The 19,581-nt window shown below is 35.4% G+C and overlaps 1 protein-coding gene across 1 annotated transcript in view; it reads right to left on the bottom strand.

The window, feature by feature from the left end:
- Positions 1-18,323, bottom strand: part of LOC149776660 (uncharacterized) — a 49,134-nt gene extending 30,811 nt beyond the window's left edge. Inside the window, exons 1-4 of the mRNA XM_089941201.1 lie at positions 18,197-18,323; positions 13,121-13,162; positions 12,182-12,526; positions 10,222-10,494 (exon numbers count right to left, since the gene is read on the bottom strand). Of these exons, the coding sequence (XP_089797327.1) occupies positions 10,222-10,494; positions 12,182-12,526; positions 13,121-13,162; positions 18,197-18,323 (787 nt within the window). The remainder of the gene's footprint in view (positions 1-10,221; positions 10,495-12,181; positions 12,527-13,120; positions 13,163-18,196) is intronic.
- Positions 18,324-19,581: the final 1,258 nt, after the last annotated feature.

The raw sequence follows: 19,581 nt of genomic DNA, 5'->3' as shown, positions 1-19,581 counted from the left end.
TGTCTTATTTAACAAGAACCAATGTTCCTACTCTAATGAAAGTTTTGTTTGAAATTTGAGTAGTGCGATATAAACACTTTGCTTGTTTGATAGTGTCTGTTTGGTAGGATTGCTGGTTGTATGTGATGGTTTGGGTGTGTTTTTTGAAAGAAAAAGGTTTTCTTCTCCACTATGTGATGGCATGGAGTATAGTGTGTTTTCTTGGTATTAGTGTGTTAGTTTGTAAAATATGTATAAAAAACCCAGTTTCTTTCAATTTAGCGCTACTCTCTTTTGTGGTTGTTTAGTATGTGATATTGTAGTTGGTGTGAGGAATGTTTTCCATCACTTCCGTGCTTGATGAATATAAAACGGTGCCTTCGTCAGTTCATTAGGTTAAAGAAAACTCTGTATTTTTAAAAGCCGTTGAAAAACAACCGAAAAATGGAATTCTTCTGGATCCCATCACATATTGGGATAGTTGGCAACGAAAAGGCAGATCAAGTTGCCAAACAAACTCCAGGTCCCAGACCCTGTATCACTTAAATACAGTGTGCACGAAATATATAGTATCATCAGAAAGAAAATGAATACCAAAATGGCAACACGAATGGCTGAGAACTACTAAAGGACGCACAATGTATTCTATCCAAAGAGAAGTTAGGAGAAATATTAAGCCTCCAAAACTAGTCATTAATAATGATTAAAAATCATTTTTAGAATCAGGACGTGGAAAACAAAACAAGCAAGCATCTTTGGAAAATATTTGATGATCAATAACACTGGAAATAAACACAGTCCATATTGCTGGACTCCAGAAAACGTAAACCATGTATTAAACATCTGTCCCATATAATAATATACAAAGGAAAGAACTCAAGAAAAATCAGAAAGAAATAGTAGTACCAAATATATTATCTTGGCTTGTTTTTAGAAATATCTAACCCGAATATTGGCCTAACATACCTTAATATCATCAAATTTATTAAAGATATTGGGAAAAAAGAGGCAATTCAACTTTACTCATTTTCCATACCCCACAATAATGGCAACGCAAATAGCGACAATACGTACATTAATAAGGAATGCAATCAAACTATATTGAACCCAAGTCTTAGTACTATAAGGTGGTCATAAAACCAAGACCATCAGCCCCAGCTGAACAATGCGGCAACTAAACAAATAAGGACTTTTACAAAGACCTCCAAATAAGATTATAGAGTGGTCTAACGCCCAGGACTACCTGTTCCAGCTGCACAATGCAACAACTAAACAGATATTAGCCAATAAGACCTCAAACTAAACAATATAAGGTGGCAAAAGCCCTGTCATCTGGCCACACTGCACAATGAGGAAACAAGATTATTCGATTATACCCCAAATATTAACGTTGGTAACTAAATAACTCTAAGAAAACTATATTATTTCAGCCATCGCCCTTGTAGATTTATCCTCCAATAACAGCACAGAGTCTTTATCAACATTGTGCAAGTACGACTTTTTCATTTCTCGGCCACCTGGGATCAAAGTTATACCTTGAAAACAAGAGTGCCTTCACTGGGCGTAGGCGCCTCACTTCCTTCCCACCTATATTCCTCGTCTGGACGCAATAATTAAAGTAAGCTGTGCATAAAATCATGATGGGGCGAGGCTCATTACCACCCCTCACAATTAACTTATCTCAGTGAGGGTGTATTGGGTCGATTCCCACTCACAAAAGCTCACAAAGGAGTCGATTGAGACAACTGTCCCACGACTCGTACAGAGATAATCAGCTCACTATGTGAGCATAAACGCGTAGGAGGTGTGGCTCTTTTCCCCTCCAACGAATAATAAATAAGCCCACTATGCGGGCATAAACACGTTGCGCATGCCTTTTTGGCGAAAGCGACGGAAATTCAAGTTAAGTAAAGTCCATTAGGTATTTATAAACTTATAAGATATTATCAATTATTTTTTTTAAAAATAGCTCTATAAGGTGGCCAAACCCAATAACATCAGGTGGCACAATGAACAATAAATATTTAGAATCTTACGTAAGACCCAAACGTTTTAAGAAATATGAGGTGGTCTAATGTCCAGGATCACCAGGCCCAGCAGCACAATCCGGCACAATAAATAATTTAGAATTTTATGTAAGACCCAAAGTCTTAAGACATATAAGGATATCTAATACCCAGGATCATCATACCCAGCTGTACAATGTGGCGCTTAAATCACTTAAAATCTTATTTGAGACTCAAAACTTAAGAAATATAAGGTAGTCTAATACCCAGGACCATCAGGCTCAGCTACACAATGTGGCAACCAAATAATTAAGAAATTTCAAATAGGGACTCATATTATAAGGTCCTAACCTTTACTCCTTAAGCCGTCACCGATGACGTTCTATACTCTTCGCATAACAGCACATAATTATCTAAACTGTGTTTTGACGACAATTTATTTTTTCGTCAGTTGGGATCAAATTTATATCCAGGATAACAAGGGGGCTTTCAATGTGCGTGAGCTCCTCCAGTCCTACCCACCTGCCTTTCCACGTCCGGACATTGCAATTAAACATTGTGCTATGCACACAAAGGGGCGAGGCTCCATCTCCACCATACACGACTAATTCAATATACCACCTTGTGGGAAGTTATCAGTCGCGCATGCCCTATGGACGAATGCGACCATAATGTAAGTAAGTAAGTAAGCAGTCTGTGATGTTACAAAATTTCTTTCTAATCTAAGCTTCATTACTAGTTCCCTAACTATAGCTATCAAATTAAGAATTAAGAATAACTTGATATCCCCTGTAATAAATTAATAAATAATATTATTTAGTTGAAAAAACAATCTCATAATTTGTTAAATAACAAATGTTATACATTATACGTTAGAATTTGACAAAGTAGACTGAATTTTACTCTGATTTGGTCACATTTGACTGAACTCACTAGGTGATTAGTATACGGATTAGGCGCCGATTATTTAAATTAGCTATAAGCTATTGGCTTAGGTAATTTAATTGAGCAGGTGGGAAGGTGCTTCCAAACTAACAACATTTGTCGGGAATGATACTGGTATTCACCTGGTCGGAATCCTTACAAGTACCAATTTTGTTGACCGCTGTGAGATTTTTCGCCACGGGGTTATAGGATCATCGAAGCAACTGTAAAAACATTCAGTTATACGTCTTTAAATTAGATGCATACTGACAATAGCAAATTATTATCAATAGCATGAAGACTGTCACAGAAGGAAACAGTCAGTAAAATCAAAGTGATACCCATTAACCACAATGTAAGGAAAACTAACAAGCTAATTCAGAAAATGGCCAAATGTTCAAACACAAGCAATGCAACAGTCAATAAAAAAGGTGGTACAACTAAGAGGGAGTTCCAAACAATTATAGGCCACTTTCATACCAGCCCAACTATGAAGGAGACTATCACTCGCACTCAGTGCTTTCAAGCAACAATGCCCTCTACACCCCCGTTATGATCCCATTTTCCATCCACAGTGTTGACACTCTTTCCTTTCCCATTTTTTGAACCACCTCACATCTTCCCCATTTAATGGAGATCCAAAAATCACTTTTCGAAATCCCGATAAACCCCACGCGACGGAAATGGTATCTATCAAATGCTACTAGGTGTATGCAGAAAATCGCAGGATTTTAAACAGGATATTTCAAAAACAGCTAATGGCAAAAAGGGTGGAGGCCTAGCTATTTATGTTTATGACTCCTTGCCAAACACCACTAAGGTAAATATAAACCAAGGAACGGAAAGTCAGGAATCACTTGAAATATTTGAAATTCAATCTATTTTAATTAACACCGAACGATCCTAAATAAAGCTTTATAATATTTATTACCCAGAGGGCATCAATACTACGACCATATATACTTACAGACAGATAACCTGTCATCGCACAGATAATATCATTATTTGTGGAGACTTCAATGCCCATAGTTAACGGTGGCGATGTATTAGGCTTAACAAGACAAGCCAATTGATAGAAAAATGGGTTGCTGAATCCAACCTAGCAATACTCAACAATGGTACTCGTACGAGAATTGACCCAGAGAATGGAGCTCTGTCACTAGTAGACCTCACAATCTGTTCCACAAAGATAGCACAAATAACAAACTGGGAAATTGATCAAAACAGCACACTAGGAAGCGATCACTTCTCGGTAAGAGTCACCCTGAATATAATGACTGAGATAAATCCATCAAAAAACATAACAAGATGGAGATGTGACAAAGCTGACTGGGACCTACTCAAGACCATCCTTTCCAAGTTTTCCCGGGATGATCTACACGAAGACAATATTGACAAATACAACAAAAACACTGCACAGGCTTTAACCGAAGCGGCCCAACAGAACATCCCCATAACAGGAGGACAACTATCCAAACCCTCAGTCCCATGGTGGAATTATGAATGTAAACAAGCTCTCAAAGCCTTAAATAGATTTAAACATACAGGGCTGCCAAGCGACTTTAGGATATACAAGGACAAAGAAAAAGAAAGAAGAAAATTACTAGTAATGCAAAAGAAATATCATTGCATGATTTCTGCACAAATATTAACGTCAAATTCAATCCCAAACAGGTATGGGACAAGATCAAGGCCATCAAGGGCAAAACAATGCAATATACACCCAAATTACCTGGAGTTTTACCAACAAATAAAATGTAAATCAATTGGCTAAACACTTCTCAAGCATGAGTATAATACCAATCATACCAAAAAATATGAAAAACACTGAAGAAAGTAGAACAAAAATACCCGCATTTGTTCACTGATTTATTATCCAAACAATCTATATTAAATGACTACTTTACCTCACAAGAATGTAAATTCGCATTGTCGAGGAAAAAGATCAACTTGGATATGAAATTTTTAAAAATATACCGGATAATGTAGAAATAAAAATATTAGATCTACTCAACGCAATCTGGAAAAAGGTCAACTCCTCAAAAATTGGAAACAAGCAAATGTAATGCCAATTCCAAAACCGGGCAAAGACCAAGCGGACTTTAATGCGTATAGATTAATATCACTCACTCATATTATATGCAAAAAATGGAAACGATGATTCATCACAGGCTAAAACATCACCTGGAAAACAATAACTACATATCAGAAAATCAAAGCGGCTTTCGCAATAAAAAGTATACCATATATCAATTTTTTAGACTTGAATCAAGTATTAAACTGGCCTTTAATGCTAAGCGGAAACTCGATCGCCATCTTGTCGCAGTCTTTATCGACTAAAAAAAAGCGTTCGACCTGGTATGGACCAAAAGCCTTATTGCAAAATTAAACCTGTCCGCATGAATAGCAGGATTTCAGACTTTTTAACAGGTCAGAAAATTGTAGCAAAGGTAGGAGATCAATACTCTGATATGCACCCCCTAGACAAAGGCACTCCCCAAGGTAGTCTACTTAGCTCCACGTTAATTAATATCATGGTCAACAACTTAGATCACACACTAAATCTAACAAAAGTTGACCTATCCCAATTTGCAGACGATAGTGGTATATGGAAGGCAGGTAATCCTACCAGTCAAACAGTCATTGGAGAGATATTAGAGACTCTCAACCAAATAGGTCGGTGGGCTGAAAATGGGGTTTTAAAATATTTCACGATAAAACTGTAACAATTATGTTCTCACCCCGCGCCAAAAGAATATTTGAATATCCTAAGTTGTATATCCAAAACAGACAAATAATGTCCGTCAAAGTAGCCAAAACTTTAGGAATGCTTTTTGACCAACACCTTACATGGAAATAACACATAATAGAAATAGTCCAAATATGCAATATAGATTTGAATCTACTACGAAATCTCAAAGGGACTACATGTTGAGCTACCCAAGAAACCCTACTGACATTATACAAAGCCCTTATAAGATAATAAATGGATTATTGATGTTAGATTTATGCATCATCAAGCCAAAACATGCTTAAAAATCAATTGACAGCATCCAGCATAAGGCATTGCCTATATGCACAGGAACATTACAATCTACATTGCTGGAGGAATTACAGATATTAACTGGAGAAATGCCATGACAACTAAGACAACAATAATGTATATTAAGATACGCTACTCGTATATCTATCTATACATTCGCTAGCACATCCCACAAGGAAGATCATACAAAAATGTAATAACCCATTCAGTCGCAGGTCAGTTACCAATACACCAGAAGAGAAAGAAATGCACGAATTAACCAAAGATTTATCCTTATAAACATTGCAAGCCGAACAAACTGCTTGCGCAGACCGGAAACCCTTGACGGATATAATTCCCGGTATTAATACACAAGCTTTAACATACGGCTCTAAACAAGACCAAGAACACGAGATAAGAACCAAAATATTATCAGAAACTGATTAAAATATACAGGATTTATCGTAATTTACACTGATGGATCCAAAACTGCAAAACCAAGTAGAACATCAGCAGCAGTCATCATGCCAGAAGCAAACACGGAACTGGGAGCTCGACTCCCAGACAATTGCTCCATATATACAGTAGAAATCTGGGCCATAATCGAAGCCTTAAAATGGGTCCAACAAAACAAAATAAGAAAGTAGGTGATTATTAGTGATTCCCTAAGTGTAATTAGCTAGATTAAATCTGGCAAGTAGATCACAAGAGATAATTACCTGAAAGAAACCAATATTATGTTAAAGAACCTCATACTTAAAAATCAATCGTTATTATTTACGTGCGTACCATCCCACATTGGAATAGAAGGCAACGAAAAAGCCAATCAAGCTATCAAATATAAGCTACAGTACCCAAATGCAATAGCACTAAAATATAGTGTACAGGAAATATACAGCATTAATAGAATGAAGATTGACAGCAAATGGCAAAAACTGGGATAACAACAATAAATGACGTACCTGATACACCCCACAAAAAGAAATTAAACGAAATATCCAACTACAGCATCTGTTAATAATCATGACAGAAACTTTATTAACAGAATTATTATGGGAAAAAACACACTAGCCAAAAGCTTTGGGAAATACCTGGCAAATAATACAACTGGATATGACAATTGTTCCGATTGTCCATGTCAGAATATTAACACCACGTTTCAATATTTGTCCGAAATATCGGGAACAAAGAAATATATTTGTATCAAAACAGAAAACAATAGGATCTCCATCAAATTATCCTGAATACCTGGAACACTCTAACACAAATATAGGTAAGACATAATTAAACATTATTAGTTTCCTTGTTGACATTGGAAAATTGGATAAAGTTTTTTTTCTCATACCCCGGCTAAAATGGGCCTTGACACATGACTGATATCGACCGGTGAAGATTCAGCTCTTATAGGGTCTGATTTAGCATGTGTCTAGACTCAGAATTGGCATCGGTCGATATAATGATCCTGCCATTCTTACGCCTGAGGGCCGAGGTGTGATTTTATGAGTCAATGCAATGCATATGGTAGTGTTCGCATCTGACACAATTAAGCAATGCAATAAATGCTCAATTATAGGTATCAAAATAATCCATAAGTAACAAATAATCAAATTAATGTACAGGTATAGACAGAACAATCCAACTCTAGCAATGCACATGGTAACATAATCATAATTAACACCATTAACAAACACGATAATCTTTATTCCTAATAAGAACAAATGGCCGATAGAATGCAATAATACTAAGTCTGGACAGAGTAGGCTACTAACATCTCTATACCACAAAGGTGAAAGCAGATTAGTCGTAGAATTACACATCTAACTGATTAACTAGAAAATGGTGATGTTCTGTAAACCATCAGGTATGTTTAAACTAATAAGGCAATATCAAGTATACAAAACCCCAAAATAGCTCTATAAGGCGGTCGAAACCCAAGACCATCAGGCACAATGTGGCACAATAAATAATTTAGAATCATACATAAGACCCAAACATTTAAAGAAATATAAGGCGGTCTGATGCCCAGGACCATCAGGCCCTTCTTCACAATGCAGCACAATAAATATTTTATAATCCTACATAAGATCCAAAACTTTTAGTGGTCTAATACCCAGGAACATCAAATCCAGCTGCACAATGCGGCACTTAAATAACTTAGAACCCTATATAAGACCCAAACCTTAAGAAATATAATGTGATATAATGCTCAGGACCTTCTGTCCCAGCTACTCAATATGGCATCAAAATAATTAAGATATTTTAATTAAGGCCTCAAATTAGAATATACAAGGCGGAACCCACTAGTTTCCTCCGCACAAATCAGATCAAATGATTTATTATTATAAGGCCCCACACATATAAAATGCTTAATTAATTACTCCTTAAGTCACCGATGTAGTTCTATACTCATTTCATAACAACACAGAATTGTCAACTCAAAATTGTGTTTCGACAACATTTTATTTTTCGGCAATTGGGATCAAAATTATACCCAGGATAACTAGAGTGCCTTCAATATACGTGGGCTCCTCCAGTCCTATTCGCCTACCTTTCCACTTCCGGACATTGCAATTAAACAGTGTGTTCTGCATTTCCACCGCTTCACGACCTTGAAGTAATCAGTCGGCGAATGCCCTATTGGGGAATGCGACTATAATGTAAGTAAGTAAGTAAGTAGTCTGGCTATCTTCGTTGACTGGTCAACACATTGAAAAAATGAATTTGATGAATGATTTAAACATGCTTGTATTGAATGGTGGATGCGAAGTATGTGATAGAAACAGATGCCGCTCATTGGAGATATCCAATCACCCTAGACTTCATGGTAAGTCAAGTGACGACTCTAAAAGCAAGCAGGGATCTGGTCAAAGACGTGATGGAGGAGGAAGTAGAGAAGATGAGAGGATTGATGAAGTCTAACTATTGTGAAAGCAAACTATCTTTAGAAGAGACAGAAGATTGGACAAATTGGTCTTACCCGTCACTAAACTTAAATAAAGCTGAAATATGGTCAGAAGGGTCATGCAAGAGGAAGTGCACAAGATAAAAGCTACCTGGGCTAAGTAGCGGAATCACAAAGATAATAGAAAGAAAAAGCGGACTTTGACAAACTCAATGAAAAAAGGATAAAGATGCACGAAACGTCTTGAGTCATGGGGCATCCTGACTGGATCCTAGAGATGAAAAGAAGAATAATAAAGGAATAATAGAGAAAGTGAGGAGATGATAGAAGAACTGGAGGAAATAGAAGAAGTACCCCATGGCTCTTTTCTGTGCCTCTCCACTGCCTCGAGAAAGAAAAATTACTCTTGTCAAAAAGATGTAACTTGACCCTATCAATTGCGCCCCATAGTAAAAATCCCTGTTTTGTCCTTGTTTTACATTAAAGTCCCAGAGTCTTAAGGTATCCCCCTTCATCACTCATGGTCTGTCCACAAGAATTTCAAATATGAAATTGGTATGCTGCAAGGCTTACTTTTGGGGAAAGACATTCTAGTAGGTGTATACTGTTCAAAGCTGGCTCGGTCTTATCACCCCATTACATATGGAAGCACCTGTTTGGTCACAGCTTTAATATGAAAACGTTACTATGTTAAACATAACTATGCGCACAACTTACCCATATACGTCTTGGTTGGGTGGGACTCGTGGGAAATAATTTCAGCTAATCAGCGACCTTCGCTCTCTAAACATGGAATTAAATAATCCATCACTTATAATCCGGTTCACTAGCTTGTAAACAATTGACTGTATGTGACCTTATGTAATGTTCGAACAGCAATACAAACGATTTTGTGGGAGCGTATCGAAATAAATCGTTTTCATGCATATATATATATATATATATATATATATATATATATATATATATATATATATATATATATATATATATATATATATATATATATATATATATATGCTATTGAATAATGTCAAAGAAGGATTTTAGCAGAGTATATATACTTTCTCATGAGCTGTCTTACGTTTGCATGAATATTAAACTGTGCGATGCAACTTAGAATAAACTTACACCATAGTCTTTTCAGATCATTTCATGAGAAAATACTGATCATCTAGGAAATTTATTTTTTTAGAAGTAAATGCATACGTACTTTGCTTATGTATAGTTTACCAATGCATACAGTTAGTTCTGTGCATATAAAACCCCACATCAGTCTTATTAAATCTACCATATAGCGGTTATAATCAACTTATCAAAAATAGATCACGATTTCAAACTGTATGCCCCACCCTCAATGCATACTTTTTTATTTCCTTTTCTCCTACCTTCATTGATATTGCTTGCTGATTTTGCCGTCGTCAATCCTGGCAAAACTGTTATAGCAGTACTGTTTCCGGTTGGGTGGCTACTGTTTTGTGGTGTTCTGCTAAATGTTTCTGTTCCTGATGGTCCTTTTGTCAGAGATATTGGTAATTCAGAACTTGCAGTCGTTGGTGTGTTAGTTGATGTCGCATTTCCATAACTTCTAGTCGTTGATACAGCAGTAGGCATATAAGGGTCTTCGCAAGTGAGAGTTACGTTGATGTCTTTCCCGATATCTGTGAGTAAAATGATGACAGCTGATACAGATATTTATTCGAAACAGATTGTTGACACGGATAAATTATCGAAGTTATAAAGAACTATTTCTGGTTTGAAAATACTTAGTCTGGCGCAAATGAAAATACAATATGAATAAAGAGATGCTATTCTCAGAAACGGGGTACCAGAATGTAAATATGTAGGAGAAATGGTAACACAATATAGGATACCCAGTATTCTTAATAATTTCGCAGATAGATTCATTGCTGACAGAAGGATGGACCGGGAAATGAAAAATAAATGCCGAGTGCTTCAATTTCTATTTGATTTTTGACAAATATATTGAACTTTTAACGTACGCTCTGGTGTAATTATTTTCCAATAATATAACCTTTTGTCCAAATATAGGAAATACTTTCATTTATTTGCGTAAGGTTAGCATCATCTTGTTATCAAACTGTAAAATGTTAAACCATTGATAAATTAGATACCTTAGATATAATGAAAGAACATTTCTAAATGAAGTACAGTTTTATTTCACAGATGTACACAGTAGCAACATGGACAAAACGACAGGAAATAAATGTTTATTTGAGGTAAAGTTATGTCAGTTGTAAATGTTCCAATTCAATTCCCTGCTTAATTATCAAAAAGCTCGTGTGAAAGAGGCTCGCCAACATAAAATTATCGATAGGATAGTAAAAGAATATTTGCATACAAATATTTCGTATTTTGATACCGATCTATAATTTTACATAAATTCAGAATACTCAAAATAAAAACATCTTTTCTCGCATATCAAGTCATCACGTGAGGTCAATGAACAGCTTGATCTACCAGATATTCAAGGTTCATAATGTGAATTTTTTTCATTTCGTTTCTCATTGGTGAGATGAACTATGAAATAATGGCGTGATACAAAGCTTAGAATATGCAAAACAACAATTTATCATCATTTCACGGCATTTCATAGCATATATACTTCCCAATGTTTTAAAATAATCGTCTCAGTAATTCATGTACGAGTCAGGATTAATAAAATAATATTGTTATTCTGAAAACATAACATAATATTTGCTGAAATATAAATTTCTATCACTGTTATGGATTTCAGTTTTCACTATTATGAACATGTCAGATATGTGATAAACAGAAATACAAAGATAACAAAATAAAAAAAATAAAAAACTGAAACAGTAAGTACATTATCATGTTGCATTGAAAGGAATTACTGAAAGTCAATTATGCAAGCAAGACGATGAAATGCTCAAAATTTAAGAAACATTATGATCATTTCTTACGATAATTATTCATTCAACACATTAGGCAATCATATATATATATATATATATATATATATATATATATGTGTGTGTGTGTGTGTGTGTGTGTGTGTGTCTGCGTGTGTGCGTGCGTGCGTGCGTGCGTGTGAGTGTGTGTGTGTGTGTGTGTGTGTGTACTTTCCCTTGATTGTTTCCTGTGTATGATTTGATTTGTTTCTACTTTCATAATATGGGACATAAACTTCCAATAAGCCCTCAATCCTCACGTCCGGAAAATTAGATTTTCAGGTCAACATTTATCCCAGATGCATTCATGGAAAGGAAAAATATATATGTAAAGCACCATACAGTTATATTTTAAACTTGGTGGTTCTTTTTAAAGGTCCTCTAATCGTCAATAGATTTTTTTTAAATTACTTACTGCCTCGAAGGAGCAAACAAAATTCTGGGGAAATCTTTTCCAATATTGGGTTCGTTTTGATTTTCATTGCAATTTGAAAGGCTTTGTCATCCAATGATGTAATCCCCCATCCAGCTGAATTTCCTGTGAGTGAGCTAAGTAAAATATCCTTTAACTGTACATCCAAGCCACACATGTTGCAGCTGTTGAATCCATTCGCCCCTAGGCTACTGTTTCCGCTCCATACAACGTGACAAACGCATTCCTTTTCAATTAGAGACTCCTTCGTTAGAATGCTGCTTCCGTTGATATATACATTTAATGATGAAACTGTACCGGATTGGCAGAAACGGATACTTGCATATTCTGAACATAATGGAACAGAGAGAAATGCTTGAGAAAACATTTATCTACTTCTCTGACATAATGTCTGAAAAGCAACACAAAACGAAACGGGTACATAATTGCCTTTATTTAAGATGTTTTTATATTATTTATTATAAAATAAAAGATAACAATACTTGAAACCAAACTTTGAAACAAGATTACAAATCAGACTTTGAATACTTTTCTTTATTCGTTTAGAGAATATTATTTATTGAAGTGTCGGGTTTCAATATGAAAAGGTGAAATCACTATTTCCTAATTCTTAAATTTAAGTATGCATAACCAAACAGTTCCGCAGATTTAAAATACCTAATCTTTGGACCATGGACTCAGCTTTTGACTTCTAACATCTGAGAAAGTATTTTGCCTTAAGAGTCTGTAATGATTAATGTAGGTTCCTAGATAATGTATCAGTAAATATGATTTCACTATCTATATTCGCCAGTCTGTTAGAAAAAATTAGGTTAGGCAATTATATAGGTAACAGATAGCGCTCTGATGAAAAGTATTCTGAAAATCACATGGTACTTGCATAGAGAGAGAGAAAACAAAAGGATAAATTATGCACTTTACCACTGTCTTCTGGAGGATCACAGTATTTGGCATCCACAGCCGCTGAAAGAGACAATACGTCTTTACAACATCAAACATGACAGTCGTACTATCAGTACTATCAATATGTCATAACTGCATCAAATTAAAAATAATCCTATGAGTGTTATTACATCACTACCATTTACCTCGTATTTCTTTCATTCTCTCTTAACTATACAAACATTATAGCGTCACTAGTACCTGACGGATGTATCGATTAAATCATACGCCCAGACATAAATGGAAGTATAACCATTTTATAAAATCACATCTAAATCATTGCTATTGTTTACAAACTGTTATAAAACGTTCAAATCTCTCTTCACTGACAGCCTAGTTTGCTCTGACATAACCAAGCATGTTGACAGCTGTCATTGGTTGTGATTTTTGGTCTTGACACCAGCTTTATTTGTCGCCATATCACCTTTTATGGAGCTGTGTTAAATTTAATTTGTTAATTCTTTTTCTTAATATGGTAAAATTAGTATAGGCTCACTTCAAAACCCTTACCTTACTACACTTCCCTCCCTCCCCCACACGCCATGCAAAGCTATACCAAAATAAATGATCTTGGATTTTTAAGGATTAGTAGATGAAAACCATAATGTAGATCTCAGTGTTAAACTAATTGTTTTTACATTTATGTCATAAATACAATAATATCCGTCATTTAACTTTCATCTCGATCAATACATAAACGGGCCTTTCCGATTCAATATACATCGTATGCTTGTATGCTCGTTTAACACCAAAGTCCTCTTCTTAAAGTGTGGCTCATGAGTTCAATGTTAAGAAAGATAATTCTATTAAAACAGTCAACCTAATTGTCAGCCTAATTCAATACAATTGTTATGACTTAGCTGGAGATAAGGTTGTGCTTAATCCACTTGTAACTGACAAGTCTTGTTTACATCAAAAGGTTGATCATATTGCAAAGGAAATCCCTGATTTACACCTTGTTTTTGCAGTTACTAGAGCTACGGCAAAAATAGCTTTTTTAAGAATAAATTGATCAGAAAACTATTAACTTCGCTGGCACAGGCATTGTCAGGCTTTTGATGAGGTCAAATTTGCTCCTGTTACTGATCAGTCGAACAGTAATGATCACTGTGCTTCTCTTTCAACTACACATTCTCTTTGTTGTAATCAAGGTGATAAACGACAATCACTTGTGGTCAAACAGGAAGAAGATCGGAGATCACCTGTTCGTTTATGAGGACTTGTTCCCAAATGTATCAACTTGAACATACAAAATCTACCATAAGGCTGAATTTTTAGATTCTAAACCTGTAAAACAAAACCTTTATGGGATGAATACTCTTAAGCAGGGATGTTTGAAGTAGGAAGTTGAACTTTTGTTGGAGAATAACTTTATTGAACCAAACAAAAGTAACTGTTCGCCGTGTATTCTTTTGCTGAATTCGCTCCTATTGTGCATTAGCTACAGAAGAGGGAACAGTGTCACCCAAACAGATTCATTTCCAATGCCGAGAATTGATTACTGTATTGACAAGATCAAAAATGCAATAAAGGTCACCAAATTTGACCTGTTTGAAGCATTCTGGCAGATTCCACTTAAGAATAAAGCAAATAAATCTCGGCTCTTGCAACTCCAGATCGACTCTATCAACACAAAACGATGCCAATTTGTTATGAAGAATTCTGCTTCTAAATTCCAGCTCATAATGAACATAGTAACATCTGGTATAGATGGATGTGATACATACATTGATGACGTCATTATTTACAGCGATTCATGTAAGGATCAGGAAACTATTTGGAAATTCTTCGTTCGTTTCCCTGAGGCAAAATTGACAGTTCATCTAAGGAAAAGTGAATTGCGCAGAGCTTGTGGCAAATTTTTAGTACATGTTAAGCCTGTAGGACCTAAGGTTAACGCTATCTCTGAATTCCCTGTGCCTATCAATAAAAAGCAGCTGATGCGATTTTTTGGTATGGCTTGGATATTACAGGTAATTTTGCTCAAATATTTCCATAACTGTCGAGCACCTGACCAATATTAAGAAGACCAAGTTTTGTTGGTCTGATTGGTCTGACTAAAATGTGGACTGCTCACAGACAAGACTCTTTGTAGAACTACGATGAGGTAATTTATACACAGGTCATGTAGCCATACACTTCCAGTGCGCTCAAGGTATATCGGTTTTCGCATCGTAACCACTTTGCTCGTGCAGCATGGTATGAACCTAACTCGCCATTTCGAAATAATATACGATACACATAAACTATTATCGGGTAACGCTGTACACAGAAATGAAACCCGGGTACATGCATTTGATCCAAATAATAAATAAACAAGAGCTATATACAATTCCGTGGCAAAGTGTATATTAATTCTCCTCCGTTAAGACAGAGTTTGATGTTGCAAGAGTACAATATCGATATTCGTCACATCAATGGAAAAGAAAATTTAATCGCAAATGCTCTTTCAATTGTATAAAAGTTTTATTTTGCTTTATTTTGTATGCGTTGTATAAATTCATTATACCGCTTCCTGTATAATTTTGTCATGTATGTGTCTGATTAATATGGAAAAAGAAAGCTTTAGTTCGTAAATCTTTCTTTTCATTATGAGGGGAGGTGCTATGTATATCCATATTTTTTGTAACTCCTGGTACATAATTTTATCTATTTTTTATAATTCTTATTCATGGCTGTAATGTGTACAAAATACGTGACTTGAATCTGTTTAGAGTATAATACTGCATAGGATCTATAAATAGATGTTCACGTACGTGTTGACAATTATGAGTACTAATCTTAATAATAAGACTTAAATGGAGTCTATGGCGTAGTGTCTAAATGATTGATGGGATAACAAAGTTTCGAGAATAATTCTGTAGCTTTCCATTGGTTGTGCGAGGTCATATTAATATGCTTAATTCGACCCAAAATCAAAAGTGTATGATGTCCCGTTGGGTCGATTGCGAGGTACAGTAGGAATATACGGTGTATACGTGGAGAAAATTAAGTTATCAGATTCATTCCGTTTTTTTTTTGAGTCATTCACATTTATTGTTTTCCTGTGGTGCCGCTCTACAGTTTCGTATTTTGCATAGGATTAGAATTGTAAAGAAAAAGTATTTCCCCAGATTTCTTTACTGGTTATACTGACGATTTAAAAGAGAATTTGTATATCATAGGTATTGTTCAAAGAACTTTTAAATGCCTTTATTTTGGTGTATGATTAATGGGTGTAATATGGGTTATAGAGTATACAGCTTGACCTTACTCCAGATAAGTACCTTTCAAAAAACTCCTAGCTCCACCTGATTTTCACTTCCTGAACTTCAGAGGTAAATTGTAAAAAAAAGATAACTTTTTTACATTTTATATATTTGGTCATTAATTCATTGCATTTTCAGTAGCTGGTATTGTCTAGTGTGGCAAAATTAATTTTACCTATTTTAATAGCTGCTAAAGATAGTGTACTTTACACGAATTTAGGCATACTTCTTGAGCACAAGGGAACATTCATTTTAGCTAGCAATGTGCTTAGATCGTGTACAATCTCCACAAGCACAATATTCAAAGAAATGTCAGCCACATTACGTCAAAGTAGCATAGAGGTATGCCAACATTCTCTCCACTGTGCATGTTCTAAATGCATATAACTTCACCCTACACACGTCACTCTCTCAAAAGTACATAATAACTAGCGAGCGCCCCCTGTTGTAAGCCTGAGACGTGTCTTATGTTGTACCTAGAGATTATTCGAGAGGAAAAACGTTTGTTTGGACTGTTCAGTGGAAACAGAAAGTGCTTATTATTTGGACTATAATATTATTCTAGAACTATTATAAATATTCGAGGAAATTCTGGACAACGCCAACTTGACAACGTCCCGGTTCTTAGAGGATCAGTACATTTCCATTATGAAATTGATAAGAACCTTTTCTTTCATTTAGGACTTTCATAGACCGTTATGAGGACTAGCATTGCTTCACGTCATAATACTGTAAGTTCTTCTCACATTTTTCACTTATAACTTTGATAATTTATAACACTGTTTGGTTTTGCTTCTTTTCTGTTACTTAAGTTTGTGACCATAGAGTCGTAACAATACATAGCGCCAACACCTTTACAAATCTTGAAAATCCCTCCTCCATTAAAGTGATGTGATGTCATTTGGATTTTTAACGTAGCTTTAACAATTTTTCAGTCATATCGCTACGATGTTTGCAATGTGGCAATCTATAGTGATGTCTACCACTGGGGCATCATGCCGCAGACATGTAGCATGATGTCCCACCCAGTCACATTATCCTGACACCGGGCCGACCAGTCATAACACTAACGTTTTAATGCTGAGCGCCAAGCGAGGCAGCTGTTAGTGCCATTTTTGTAAGTCTTAATTATGAGACAACAAAAACAACAATAACTGATGTATCTCGTTGTTGGAATGTATAAAGCAGCATTAGAACAATTGCTAATTTATTAGTATCAAATAAAGTGAAGAAAAGCGCTCCCAATGTAAATGTGGATTTCAAAGGACAAATCCTTAATGCTATTTATTGTACAAGATAACTTACGATGAAATATGTTCTAATTTCGTCTCTCCCTGCTTAGCGTTTGAACCATAATCAACTCAAAGTGATTACATACGTTCATTTAAATTTTAAATTATGCAAACTCGAACGGTTGGGGGAATAGCTAATGCATCCAATTATGTTAATGAGAAAAAGGAATAGATCATCTGCGATGTGATACGCACGAATAACCTCAAATTCTATCAATGCCATCCTTTCTAATGGTAGGTTTATTAACAACCGAAACTAACAAAAATAAAAGAAACGAAACAAACATACGCAAACACTGTAGTTAACTTACTGTACCCAAGCCTCACACCAGTTCCGAAGTGTGACTTAATCAGACCTGTATTATATGCAATATATTTTATACAATATGTTAATCTATCTAACGGCGTTGTTGAACACTGGGTCATTGCCTGTATTATGCAGGTTACCCTAGTGTTTTTTTTTAAAGACTGCATACAGCGGTATTGCAAAACATTCAGTAATAGTAAGGACTTACCGTAAAGATGTAACCAGATGACTTTTAAAAGGAATGACATTTCCACCGTATGGAACATGACAAGTGTACTTTCTTCTAAGACAAATATGGACGACGAAAAGGAAGTAGCTTTAACAGAGACACCCATTCAGACATGACTCTTACAGGACTGTAAAGTAAATCTTCTAAAATTTGTTACTTCAAACATTTCACGTTCTCGTTCTGTGTTACTCGTCATGTTGTGGGGAGCGAAGCAGTAAGAGTCACACATATACACGCATAATATATGTGTGTGTGCGTGGTTGTGTGCGTGCGCGCGTGTGTGTGTGTGTGCGCGCGTGTGTGTGTATGTATCTGAGTCTTGATAAGTGAAAAGCCGTTTAATCCAGAATTTTGATAGCAATTGTTCCTCCCTTACCCAATTAATGTGCCGATGTTATAATGAGTCATGTCCATACTATGCGTTTTCATTGTTCAGTATTTTGCATCTTGTGAACGGGAAGTGCTTAACGTTATTTCTTAACATCGTCTTGGATCAGCACTCAAATTATTAGTATAGATATTTTTTAATTGCCACGAACGTCCGTGCGCAATTTTTACCAAGAATGTTAGGAACAAAGTATATATAATAAAATGTCATTTGATGCGCATCGTTTCCGATGTCAGTTTTTTTTTAAGATTATAAATATACCTATATTGCAACATAGATAAACGTTTATAAATTCAATACATCGTTTGAGTAAATCAATATCTCTATCCCGCTCCATGTTATTGCAAAGGTAGTTGGTTCATACAGAAGGATTGCACCTTTCAGTTGTCCCTATATCTTCTACAGCTGATTCATCCTGAATACAAAACTTGGTCAGTACCTGTTTCCTCTGTTGCATGAAACACTGATCACTCATCATCTAAAAATAATTAAAAATGATAATTTTAGGTCTTTCCTACATTAGTGTATTATGTCTCTTTTGCAACATCGATTCTTCAGCTTTCAGTACAGATTCATTTTTATCTGTTTACGAAACAATGCATCAAAATAACACCTTGCAACTGTTTGAAAAGGACGATTCCAAGTCACTTTCAACCCTAAATAAGAACAAACGCGCATATAATTTGCATAATGATTATATTAATTTTCCACAGTTGCTAAAATCCTAAATGTCATATCGCACGTCCAAAAGTATAAATTGTTCCGAATGAATTTTAATAGTCTTGAATGTACCGACATGCCACAGTGATGAAATCAAGAAAGTGTTTGAAGGTGTTCACTACAGTCGCAAGGTTGTGTATAAATTCGTAAGTCAATCAATTAGTACTATCATAATGCCAATGAATAATTTGAACTAATGGATTATATTTGACAGATTGGTCTAAAAAGGAATCATTTTTTTTTATCAAATGCCTAT

This window comes from Sinohyriopsis cumingii, chromosome 18, assembly GCF_028554795.1.
Source record: "Sinohyriopsis cumingii isolate HCF-2022 chromosome 18, ASM2855479v2, whole genome shotgun sequence".
Taxonomy (NCBI): Eukaryota; Metazoa; Mollusca; class Bivalvia; order Unionida; family Unionidae; genus Sinohyriopsis; species Sinohyriopsis cumingii.
This window is presented reverse-complemented; position numbering and strand designations above follow the sequence as displayed.